Raw genomic sequence first — 12,600 nt, 5'->3', positions numbered from 1 at the left:
AAGCTTAGGAGGTTTTTCATGCAGGTCCCCACATCTGTAGCCTAGAGTTCAGAGTGGGGGAGGAGCCTTGACAGTCATGATTTCAGCTATTTAAATCTGAAATGTCAGTTTTGTAATTGTAGGGGTCCTGACCTAAAAAAAAGGTTGTGGAGGGTGAGGGGGTGTTGCAAGGTTATTGTAGGTTGTAGAGTAACAGCCGTGTTAGTCTGTATTCGCAAAAAGAAAAGGAAGCTCATGCTCAAATAAATTGGTTAGTCTCTAAGGTGCCACAACTACTCCTTTTCTTATTGTAGGTTGTGGTACTGCTACCCTTACTTCTGCACTGCTGGTGGGGGGGGCACTGCCTTCAGAGCTGGGCAGCTGGAGAGTGGTGGCTGTTGTCCAGGAACGCAGCTCTGAAGGCAGAGTCACGGCCAGCAACAGCACAGAAGTAAAGATGGCATGTTATGGTATTGTCACCCTTACTTCTGCGCTGCTGCCTGCATAGCTGGGCTCTGTCAGTAGCCACCGCTCTCTGGCCACCCAGCTCTGAAGGCAACGCAGATGTAAGGGTGACAACACCACAACCCCCCTAAAATAACTTTCTGACCTTTGCAACTCCCTTTTGGGTCAGGACCCCCAATTTGAGAAACACTGGTCTCCCCTGTGAAATCTGTATAGTATAGGGTAAAAGCCTAGACAAGACTAGATTTCATGGGGGGAGACCAGATTTCCCAGTCCGTGAAGTGTTTTTCATGGTTGGTAGGGCCCTATTTATAAAGCTGGCGTTCATCTCAAAAGTTAAATATGGTGTTCTTCACGATTACACTGTAATTAAAAAGCTGCACCCTTTAACGCATTCAAAATATTAATGCAGCAGATTTTTGAATAATATTTTAATAGCTTATAGTACATTTAGGCTTTAGTTGTCACACATAGATTTATTTAAAAAATTGAATTTAATGAAACTAACAATAAAATCTAAGTATAAAAACTTTCATTTATTTTTATATATATAGACAACAATTTTTATCCACCCTGGCTTCCATGGTGTACTCTAAAACAGTGTTTCTCAACAACAAGTCTATGGACTGGTGCTGGTCCCTGAGATCTCCCTGATAGTTTAGGAAGGCAGCAAGCTGTTTCCTGGTATAAAAAAGGTTGAGAAACACTGCTCTAGAAGATGAGCCAGAAATTCTTGTGTCAGAATTTGGCAGGTATTCTTGTTATGGAGAAGGTTCTTTAGTCTTCAGTCACTGTCATGGAACGTCCTTGTGAAATTAAATCCCTGTATCTGACTTAGATTTGGTCTTCCTCTATTTCTCTGTCTCGTTCATCTGAAAACCATTGTAATGTTTGTGACTAGTATGTTAGGGAGTGGTTGGGGACCATGTGTCAGTTGCTGTTGACAGTTAGAGATCAGTACTTTGCCATGACCCCCTGGAGGTAAAAGAATAGCCCCCACTCCCTTCCTTCTGATTAGGGTGACCAGATGTCCCAATTTTGGGGTCTTTTTCTTATATAGGCTCCTATCTACCCTCCACCCCCTGTCCTGATTTTTCGCATTTGCTGTCTAGTCACCCTACTTCTGATAAGCAGCTCTGGAAGCCAGCTGGGCTCATGAGTTTTGGGATCATAACCAAGTAGTTGATTTTAGTTATAGATGGGAGAGGGCAGGTAAAGAGAGGTGATAATGGCTGGACCATAATAAATGTTTAAAGGCTATAGCCCACTGGAGATTAGGTCTGTGTACCTTCTAAGGTATAACTCATCCCTGGGCCAGGAATTTCATTCTGTGAGGTCTCAAGGAGTCTTTGTAAAACAAATAATCAGGGTATGGCAGATAAATGTGTCTTGCTGGAAAATACTAGTTCTTCGAGTGATGGTCCCTACATAGATTCCAAATGTGGATGCACATGTGTGCTATGCGCCGGAGACAGAAGATTTCATAGCAGTGGCCTTTGACCTGCACACATCATGCATTGCCTCATGCTCCTGTCCGAGATTATAATGGGGCCCCTTTTACCACCACAAAGCTGGAGTCAGAATCCCTGGTTCCTTCGCACTCTTAGTCTCGCTGTAGTTAATTTTGTTTTGTTTTGTTTTCCTGTTGTTAGTGTTAGTAATTAGGTTAGTTTGGTTATTGGAGTTTTTCCCCCAGTTTGGGAGATGACCTCTCCTGGGGATTATGTCCAGTTGTAACAACTGTGCCTCGTGCCCGTGCTCCTTCTCTGTGAGCAGTGAGCACCAATTTGGCTTGTACTGCCTTGGCAAGGCCCACGTTGTCACCCACTCTATCATCTGCCAATCATTCCCGCCTCAAATGCGTGAGGCTAGAGAATTTTGCCTCTGGAAGTTCTTAATGGAGCAAGCCATGTGCCTGAATGGCCGTCACCAAGACCCTCCCCATCCTGTCCACTTCTCAGGCGCCAGATCTGATGGTACTGAAGAAGTTGGACAAGCGCTGCCATGAGACTAAGAAGTATGGCCCAGGGCATAAGGGCAGGTCCCTGTCCAGGACTGCTCACAAATACAGCGTTGCCTCCCCAAGTTGTACCAGGTCCGGAGACAAGTTGCGTATAGACAAGGGTGCCCAGCACTCAAGCTGCCCTGGATGGAGCATAAGGAGAAGCACAAACAGAATCTACTGGTGCAAGCTCCATCTCTGAGCCCAGCACTGGTGTGCCTGCTGCCTGGAGCACCTGGACTCTTGATCGCTCCTTGATGAGGGCCATGTGGTGGCCAAGGTGGGTCTTCAGTCCTCCATGAACGCAGCTTACTTGGCCTCCTGCTCACTTGCTACTCGAGCAGTGTTGCAATCCTGAATGCAGTCCTCTGGGCTCCCCAAATAGGTCCAGATCACTATAGAGGACCTGCTCTTTGATGCCCAAAAGCTACTCAGCTTCTAGGCTACTCAGTCTTCCCTAACCTGGACAACTGGCTCCTCGTTGAGCGCTACTGCTAAACCCTCCTCTTTGCCATCCACACCATCCATGCTCTCCTCACCTCTCTTGGCATTTGTATTAACGAAGAGAAATCGGTCCTCGTACTTATCCAAACCATTGCCTTCATTGGAGCATGGCTGGACTCTGCTGCTGCATGTGTCTTCCTTCCAACAAATTGCTTCACAACCCTAATCACGGACCCCAGCCGTAAGCTCCAGACCACCATCCACCACTCTCTCCCCTTCTTGGCCATATAACGGCATGTACCTCAGTGACACTGCACACCTGCCCCCACATGCATTGCTTGCAAATCTGGCTCCTCTCCGTCTACCAACCAGACACAGACCAGCTAGACAACAAGGTCCTGATCCTATGGCAGGTGTTGGCATCCTTCACTGGTGGACCGACCCTTCCGAGGTCCTGATCAGTGCCCCCTTCACTCCTCCCACACCATGATCCACGATCACAACAGATGCCTCCCTTACAGGTTGGGGAGCTCACCTGAGGAACCACAAACCAATGGGAGCTGCAGGGGTGGCGCCTGCAGACAGAGACAGTGCACCTGCTTGCAGAGCTGCCTGCCCACGCCTCCACCAGGAGCAGCAGGGACAGGGAGCAGCCGGAGGTGAGTGTGGGGCCCCCCATCCAGCTCCCTCCCATGCCCAAGCCCCCTGCTGGTCCCGCACTCCGTACACTATAAACCAGACTTTCAGTGCAGATCAGAAATGCCGGTTTATAGACTTTGCCAGTTGGTGAAGTGCTGGATAAAAGAGCGTTTATTGTATAACCTCGGATGGGAGAACAAGGCAACTTACGACACCTGCAGGGTAATGGACACTACTATGAAACATTCTGGTGCATGCGTACCCACATTTGGAATCCAAATAGGTACAACATATCTTGAAGACCCTCCAGTTCCAGGTAAATAACCTCTTCAGTTTATCTTTAAAGAAAAGAATGTCTGTACAATTATTTACCATTTGTTTACTGGGTCAGATAACTTGCTAACAAGTGCTTAATGTAAACATCAGCATTTTGGAAGCTGTTGTAATTGTCTTGTGAATTCGTTCTCCATAGGTGATAAAAAGAATGATAAAGTGCTGTTCTTTGCTCAACTGCCACACCCAGGTAAGAGTGTATTCAGGTGCCACTTTAAATAAGGACTCATTTTAAAGAACTGTCCATTTTTATTTTAAGTCCAAACTCACTCTTTAAAAGAAAAAAATTAACAAAATAAATCTGGTTTTAAAAATGTAGAAGTTTTGTTTCCATAAACATTCCCTGACAGAGTTGGGAAACTAATCAAAATATTGTGATAATGCTTCAGAACCAGCCAATGAAATTTTAGATCTGAACTCACTTAGTCAGTACATTAGTTGAGTTCAGAAAGACTGCAAGCTTCTCATGTTTTTAATCTTAAAATATTCATTTCCTTGCAATCTCTCCCCCCACCCCCTTGAGTTTTAATGCCCAGTCTAGCAGCTGGGGAATGAAATGGGATTTGCATTATGGGGGGCACATCCTTGCCAGGGCTGGAGTCAGACTCTGCTCAACCTAACAGCCACACAGGGTAGTCTAGTCTAGAGATCAGTGGGGCTGAGCAGGAATTCTAACAGGGCTGCACTCAACAGTATCTGGATCCCTCTTGTGGAAAGAAAAAAAACTGTCCGCTAGAATGAACCCACCAGCCAAAGATTCCACCCTTTGAAAAAGTAAATTAGGATTAGCCAACTCTGCAAAGATCAATGGCATGTCACCCTCTGTCTCCTCCCCCACCCCTTCAGGTGAGTTCCTTTTACCCTTCCAAGCATTTTTTTAAAAATCTGCACCTAATCACCATCTCTTTTGGACCTACACCAAGCTATTGTCCTAGTGGGGTGGAATAGATGACTAAAAATAGAGAGTTGTTAGCAGGTCTGACTGACCTTTTCCCTCCTGCATCTGCTGGTATTACTCTGGCTTGAAAGGCTGTGTTATGCCCTTAATTGGAGCAAAGCCACTTCATAAAGCTTAATTTACTGTCCTTGCTTCTGCTATTTTGATTCATTCTGCAAACACTAAGTTTAGACTGAAAAGCCATTTACTATGAAAACTAGATGTAATTATTAAATTTCCCACATAGTGGAGAAACATTTGTCCAATATTACAGCATGAAAAGAGACAAACTTTAAGGAAATAAGTTAGTCTTTCTTCCTACAGGTAGCAATTTTATGCCAGTTCCTCAGAGAAGTAGACTATAAAACCGCATTTAAGGCACTGCAGGAACAAAACAGGTAAAAACATTTTTATGTTTAAAATTAAAATGCTGTACATATTCCATGAATTAATTGATATTCTCTTTCAGCCATGATGCTATGGATTCTTACTATGACTACATCTGGGATGTTACCATTTTGGAATACTTGACATGTATCCTTTCATTAGAAATAGTTAAAGCAAAAGCATCTTGTGGGGTCATGTTGAAAAACCAACAAAAAGCTTAAGTGTATTGACAGTTGAGTTGCTGTTAAATTTCATGCTAAACGCGTAGATATAAATAGGTTACTCTTGAGGCAATTCTGGGCCTAAAAATTATGCACACAATATTTTAAAATTTTGCAAAATTCTGCAACTTTTATTTGTCAATAAATAAATATGGCTCCAGCATGGCAGGGGGCCATACAGGCTACCTGCTGCATTGAGGTGGGAGATTACCCTGAAGCCCCCAGCTCCCTTGGTATGCTGTAGTGAGGCTGCACCTGACCCTGACACAGTGCAAGGAGGGGGTCTACCTGTGAAACACCCTGGGACCTGCCCACTCTGCCAGGGGTGGGGTGAGAGGTTTGTGTGGGGCAGTCTGGATGAAAAGGGCCTGGGCTGGGGAGTTCTGGCTGCAGGGGATCCAGGTGAAGGTGGTTGAGGCTCAATAGCAGGGTCTTGAGGGAGTGGGGGGTCCAGGTGTACGGTTTGTCAGGGTGGGATTCCCCTGCTGCTAGCCAGGCTCCCACTTTTCCATCCCCCTTCTCACTCCCCCATTCCACCTCCACTGCCTCTTCCCCTTACCTTGCCTGACTGTGGGCACTCTGCACAGAGAACAAGGCGCCTCCCAGCACACAGAAAGCACACAACTGGTGGTGGTCAGCCAATGTCAGTGGAGCTCAGATGCAGCCTCCTTCAGTTGGGCAGCTCTGTGCTTGCAGAAATGAGGGGAGACAGTGGCATGTAACCCTCTATGTACCCCCCCATGCCTCATCTCTACTTGGAGGGGGGAATCCCCTAAAACACTACACCCATGGTTTCCCCCCTACATTGGGTTTCTTTATTTGGTTTGAAATACAGGGGCCATAAACCTTAAGCCCCTGTTCATCTTGGCCACCTCTACCCCCACCCAAGCACATGTGTAAGAGTAGGCAATCAATCAGTAATTCACTGGACATCAAGTCACTACCTGTCAACTGGAGCTACCCGAAGGATGCAAAATTGGCAACGGCATAGCACCACCTCCCTCCCCTTTTCATGACTAGCATGTACTTAATTTATTTGCAACAACAGAGAAGTCATGATCACTGTAAAAGTGCTTTTCTGCAGGCATACAAAGTCCCCTCAGGAGTAATAGGTGGTGTTGTCATATTGCCTTGGTCAGGGTCTAGGTCTGCTGGGGTTGAAAGGAGCATCTATACTACTACTTGCTGGCTCAGTGTGTATAAAGCTTTTGATGTGACTGGAACTTGGACACAAACTATTTTTCTACCCTGTTCTGTGTCTTGCATTTTAGATCACAGCTCATTTGTAGTGTTGCTGTATTACACATGAATACTTTCCTTGACTCTTGTTCAGATCTCCATCATAAGAGAGGAGAGACAGACAAGAGACAAATAGCAGTAAGTTAAAGAAGGGGAGGGGTTGGGTGGTAGGGATTTTTTAGCTTTGAATTACATCTTAACAGTTTTGTTCAGTCCTCTATGGCCTAGCTGAAACTATAAAGTTAATGCTTATTCCACAGTTCATATCAACATTCACCTTTTTATAAAGGTGAAATATACTTACTCTTTGGACTAAAGCAAAAACTGTCTTATTACTAATAACCTTATTGTTCACTTGTATCAGAAAAATTCTTGTTTTTTGTATTTCAAAGATTAAAGCTATTGGCCAGACTGAGCTTAATGCTAGCAATCCAGAAGAAGTATTGCAACTTGCTGCACAGAGACGAAAAAAGAAATTTCTTCAAGCAATGGCAAAACTTTACTTTTAAACATTCCTATAAATGCTGGTGTAGAATGGAAAATATTTCACTTTATTTAACTCATGTGTTTGAGTATTTGAAATTTATACAATACGTATTTACAAGCATATTGTGTGGTTTTTTAAAATAGATGAAATATTACAATAAAACCCCTTATCTTACAAAATTATACAGAAGAGCTGGAATACTAACTTATGTAATGCTTTAAATCAATTTGAAGCAATGAATTCAAGCTTCAGCTAAGAAACTAGTAGAAAATGCTGAGTTTAATAGTTGATTAAAAATATGTACATAGAGGCTATTACTTATTGTGATGATGTGCATTGAATAAGCACAGCTCACACATTGCCATCAAGAGTCTTGCTTTGAGTTCTATAAAATTGTTTACTCTAGATTTCCTGAAGCATGTAATTGATCAAAAAGATGCTCCTTGCTGTTGTAGAACAGAAGCTAAGCATGGCAGGAGCAGAGGTAGTGAATAGAGGGGTGGTTAATGCTGTTTTAAACATTGATACCTGCACCGTATGGGGTATTAAAACACTGCTTCCACTTCGAGTGGCTGTAGACTTCTTGTAGTCAAGGTGTACCTCTTTCTAAAACCACTATAGTTCTAGCTAAGAGCTCTACATTTAAAAGGGGCCATGTTTAGCTCTTAATATGTAGTAGAATATTTTCCCTTCAATTATTTTTCCAGTTAAATTACATCAGCAGCAACTTGTTACTTTTACCTGAGGTCAAACTTAGGACTTAGAACAAGTTCAGGTTAGCACCTCTTCAGCAGCCCTTCCCTAAAGCAATTTTAAAAGTAATCTGTCACTTTACTTAGGCCTTGTCTAGGCAGAGGCTTTAATCTAGCCCTACCCATATAAAGATGCTATTTTGGCCTTAGAAGCTCACCTGGGCTTCAAATGGTAATTCCCCTTGCACCAACATCAAGGTAGGTAGGCAAAACTACTAAATGCAGTCAGGTTAAATTTCCAACTTAAACATGGCCTTTGACTTTAGATATTGCAAGCACCATACAAACCAGGAAAAAGTGGTATTGGTACAGGTGACATCAGTTAGGGGGCTGCTTTTTTGTTGGTATAGTCAGCTTTTAAACCTGACTTCAACAAGAAAATAGTCACCATGCTATTAGGGAATTTGTACACTGTTGCTTTAACAAGCAACACATTGAACAAATATAGCTTTGTTTCTCCTGCTATCCTACAAGATGTTTTAAAACAAGTTTAAAAAATCCATAATGAAACCATTCATAATTTAAAGGTTGGTTAAATTAGTTAATATTCCTCCTGTAGTGGAGATTAAAAGCAGAAGGGACCAAATGATCTAGTCCAACCTCCTGTGTAACCTAGGGAGGGAAGGGGGTTGCATAACAATTCTTAAATCTGAAGTCTGCAAAAGGCAAAGCTATCCCTTACTCAGTTTGACATGTCTAACTGTTATACAGGATGTTGAGAGGCAGAAAGTGTTCAAGGATTAGATTGAGTCTCTGCTTTAGAGTAGCTTTGTACTGAAACAATGTCCTGCTTTGGAGTTTCTACCACTGAGTGTTCATTGCATTTGTCTTGTCAGTGGTTTTCATATTTTCACTTTTTCTCTGTGCTTTTTGGGGGTGTTATTATTCCCCCGATACACCCTGGAGATAATTGTCCTGGTGCTGTTAGAGCTACTCCACAATTCACTTCATCCTATGTAAATTGAAAGAGAAAAAAACAAGCAATGTTAAAGTGGATTTCACTTTGCATTGTATTAGGGCTGTGCTTAGTTCTTTATTCAAGGCTCTATCTTCCATTGAGGTGCTACAGTTACTACTACAACATTTAAATATCCCACATATACTTTTGTCTAGTTTAAGTAGAATTTTCTCAAGGTAGTCCTTAACATGGGATTAGAAAGGAGAGAAAATGGATAGGAATTGAAGATTATTTCAAGTGCTTGAGCACCTCAAACTACACAGAGAGACTTGCTGGTCATTAGTGTATTCAAATAGTCAAGAGAGTCTCTTATTTTACAACTTCAGGTCCAAGTAAAATGGCATTCCAATTATGGTAGTAGTTTCCTTGTGCAAACATGGACTTATATCACCACCATGTCCTTAAGTGGTTGGCAGAGTGCTTTAATCTGCCTATGGCTGTGCTAGGACCATTTTACTGGAATACTAGATTTGGTGAGGCTGCATATTGTAGCAGTATAGTAAATTTCACTCACATGCACACACCTCCATTAGTGAAATAAGGTTGCATGTTTACTGGTATATAGTTTATCAATGGGACATCTGGCACAGTTGGGGTCAACAAAACTGCCTGTAGTAAACACCTGGCCCTACTGTCAACAGTACTTTAAAAAACACCAGTCAATACTGTTCCACAGATAACATTCTTAGCAACTCTACCTGCAGGTAGAGTGACAAGGTAGTATAGGCCTGTCCATACTACATATCTTAATGAAATGTGCCACATTATAGCCAGGTGTGACAAACAGTTATGGGCCCTAGCTGTTTTGCTCCTTCTAGAAGCCTAGTGTGACCTATGGTGGTCTTCCTGCTGCTAGTTCAGCATCCTTTTGCAGAGATAGGCATACTCCTTCACCATGTTTGTGTAAGCAGCCTAGCCAGTCATCCTTTCCCCAGCACATGACAGCCTTTGCTACATATATGGATGTGGAGTAACTGGCTGTTTAACAGAGGGGAAAATATGCATCAGGTCTGTAAAGTACCTGGAAGATACAGTGATACAACCAAGGTTTCATTGACTCTTCCCCAGCCAACCATGGTACTTGCCTCTAGTCAGCTAGACCAGTGGTTTTCAACCTGTGGTCTACAGACCCCTAGGAGTCCACCGACTAAGATTTTGAAATTTAAGGGTCTGCAAATGAAAAAAGGTTGAAAACCTATGAGCTAGACCAATGAGTATGTGGGCAGAGCCTTAGGAACTATACTATTTTCCACCTGTTTTAAGCTTAGGCATCCTACAAATCAGTGTTTGATATACAGACAAAAACACCAAAAAAAAAGCCATACCAACATGTCCAAGTAGTTTGTGTGGGTTTGGATATTATGTCTGTCTTCCACTGCAACCTTCTTAAAACTCTTCAATTTCACAGGGGCTTTTCTTGCCACCCTAACAAAAGGTACCATCCACTCTACACATTCTGAAATGCTCTCCCAATCTAAACCTAAGGAGAAAAATAAAATATCAGCTTTTAGGCATTGTGCAGGTAAACCTAGCTGCATATCCATCCCCTGCCCAGCATTCTAACATGGTAAATGAGAGGCTAAAATAGCTTGTTTCCACTTTCCTGTGCTTTGTGCATATCTTTATTGATATAGTTACTAGCTGCAGGTTTAAAGTTACCTAGAGTGACTTGTTTGCATCCTGCCCTACCACTTAGGGGTCAAAGTCTTGTCATATAATCCCAGTGAATTAAGATAGCAAACATTTAGTTTTACTCAAGCCCCAAACCATACGAACAATAATCACACTCCTAAACATCCCCCCCTCTCATAAGGCTTAAACTTTTTCACTGGCCTTCAGTAATAGACTAGATGTGGAATCAGCAACCCTGGACATGCTAAGAGCCACTGCTCTGTGCAGGTCTTTATAGAAGAGCATCACAGGGAAGGTACAAGATCCGATCAGTTTCATGCTCTTGCTCTTATTAGAGGGGTAGCAGAAAATGGGAAAGTAGTTAAAATCCAGTAGAAAAATCTGACAAAAAAAATGGAGGTGCTCCTGTGGTATTCCACTTTCCTCAGTATTTGGTATCTTAAGTGAGAGGTGCCAACCTACCCCTCTATATAAAGTTACATTAAGCTACTACTATGGGGAATAACCAGGGGCTCACAGCAGAAAGTAAGGGGAGTTCCTGGCCTAGAACATCTAATTATAAACTCCTATTTTTAATCATTTACTTTACAGCAGGCCTGACAGGAAAAATCTGATATTAGAGAAGGAAGAAATGTTTTGTGGTAGCCAATAGTCTCTACAAAAGTAACAAATTGGGACCCAAATACTCAGATGTATCAGTGCTGCAGCTTCTGATTAACTTCCTCTTTATCTATCAATATCACTGTATTAATCTCATGCACAGGGATAGGAATAATCAGACATCACTATATCAAAATAATCTTGCTACATTTTTCAAGTTATCCCCTTGCATGAAGATGAATCCCAATACTGACAAAGGCATGCTGTCTTGTGGGAGTCAACACAAATAAAACCCACATAACACACTCATGTAAGGTTAAGTCACCAAAACTCCAACTTTTTAACATTACCCAAAATTACTGTTTGTCCTTTCATATCATCAACTTATTTCTGCTATGTCCAGCCACTCCACTTCAGAATCCTTTGCTTCAAGAGGACAGGTTGATAGGAATCCCCACAAAAGTTTTTATCCTGGAGTGCTGTTGTCAGTCAAGAATGACTGATGATAAACAAATCACCTTCCCCAGAAAGAACAAGATACAGGCTACTGGAGCCAGATCATAAACTAATAGGGATTGCTGTTGAATTTTTAGTTTACAGAGCAGCAGCTACAGAAATAGCAGCAGACCAGGAGCAACAAAATATTTTGTTATGTTTCCAGATACTTCACCTCAGAGGCACAACAATTTTATGCTTCCAGTGGTTGTGACCCTAACATAGTATGGGGTGCAAGTGAATGAGGAACCTGAAAAATAAAATAGATCCAAAACTGAATCTATTTTAAATTGATCAAGTTGAGAAACACTTTTTTTTTTTAAAGTAAAAAGCAGCAAGAAGCATGCTGTTAAAAGCAAGATAATTTTAATGACCTCAGGTTCAATTTTTAGAAAGTTTTGCAGTGCTCCAAGCATTTAAGGTGTGATATAGGAATGAACTGGAACCACTTAATTAGCTCTCATAGTAGTAGACCACATTACCTGAAGCTTTTTTAACAACCTCAGCTGAGGAATAGTGGCAGAGTGCAGCAGCAGCCAGTGTCCTATACTGGAAGTCCAGAGAACTGACATCTAGAATACATAGGTCTAAAAGCTGTGAAAACAACAGTAATGGTTACAAAGTTTCTTTTATGAGAGGGAGAGTCCCAGGCACATCATAGGACTAAACCACTAAAAGAGATACACTGTACAGGCACCATTTATTCCCCCCCACACACACACACACATAAAAATATTAGAACTTAAGACTAAGGGACCTTTCAGTAAACTGGTTTGTAACACAAGACAAAGGCCATGAAGTTGCACTGGTCTAACCAAATCACTCTGTTCTAAATTTTTCGATTGTCCAGAATCTACAGCTCTAGCTCAGTGTTTTGTTTTGGGGATTGGCCTCCTGACAGTTAACAGCGATCTGAATGACCAAGCATGAACATGGAAAGAGTCCATAATGATTCAATTATTTCAGTTTCAAAATTGTATAGATTTAAGGGGGGGGGGGGGTTTCCTAGGTTCATATTCCCATCTAGTAA

The 12,600-nt window shown here is 42.2% G+C and overlaps 2 protein-coding genes across 9 annotated transcripts in view; one reads left to right on the top strand and one right to left on the bottom strand.

The window, feature by feature from the left end:
* INTS8 (integrator complex subunit 8) overlaps positions 1-7,296 on the top strand; it is a 72,119-nt gene extending 64,823 nt beyond the window's left edge. For all 5 annotated transcript variants that reach the window (XM_073330539.1, XM_073330535.1, XM_073330538.1 and 2 more), the window contains 5 exons: positions 4,002-4,052; positions 5,124-5,197; positions 5,269-5,333; positions 6,741-6,784; positions 7,039-7,296. In XM_073330539.1, the coding sequence (XP_073186640.1) occupies positions 4,002-4,052; positions 5,124-5,197; positions 5,269-5,333; positions 6,741-6,784; positions 7,039-7,155 (351 nt within the window). In that variant the 3' untranslated portion in view covers positions 7,156-7,296. The remainder of the gene's footprint in view (positions 1-4,001; positions 4,053-5,123; positions 5,198-5,268; positions 5,334-6,740; positions 6,785-7,038) is intronic.
* CCNE2 (cyclin E2) overlaps positions 7,266-12,600 on the bottom strand; it is an 86,762-nt gene continuing 81,427 nt past the window's right edge. For all 4 annotated transcript variants that reach the window (XM_073330540.1, XM_073330543.1, XM_073330542.1 and 1 more), the window contains 3 exons: positions 12,053-12,164; positions 10,169-10,323; positions 7,266-8,837 (listed from right to left, as the gene is read on the bottom strand). In XM_073330540.1, the coding sequence (XP_073186641.1) occupies positions 8,736-8,837; positions 10,169-10,323; positions 12,053-12,164 (369 nt within the window). In that variant the 3' untranslated portion in view covers positions 7,266-8,735. The remainder of the gene's footprint in view (positions 8,838-10,168; positions 10,324-12,052; positions 12,165-12,600) is intronic.

Source organism: Lepidochelys kempii, chromosome 2 (genome assembly GCF_965140265.1).
Source record: "Lepidochelys kempii isolate rLepKem1 chromosome 2, rLepKem1.hap2, whole genome shotgun sequence".
Lineage (NCBI taxonomy): Eukaryota > Metazoa > Chordata > Testudines > Cheloniidae > Lepidochelys > Lepidochelys kempii.
Note: the sequence above shows the minus strand (reverse complement) of the source record. Positions and strands in the feature narration are given on the sequence as shown.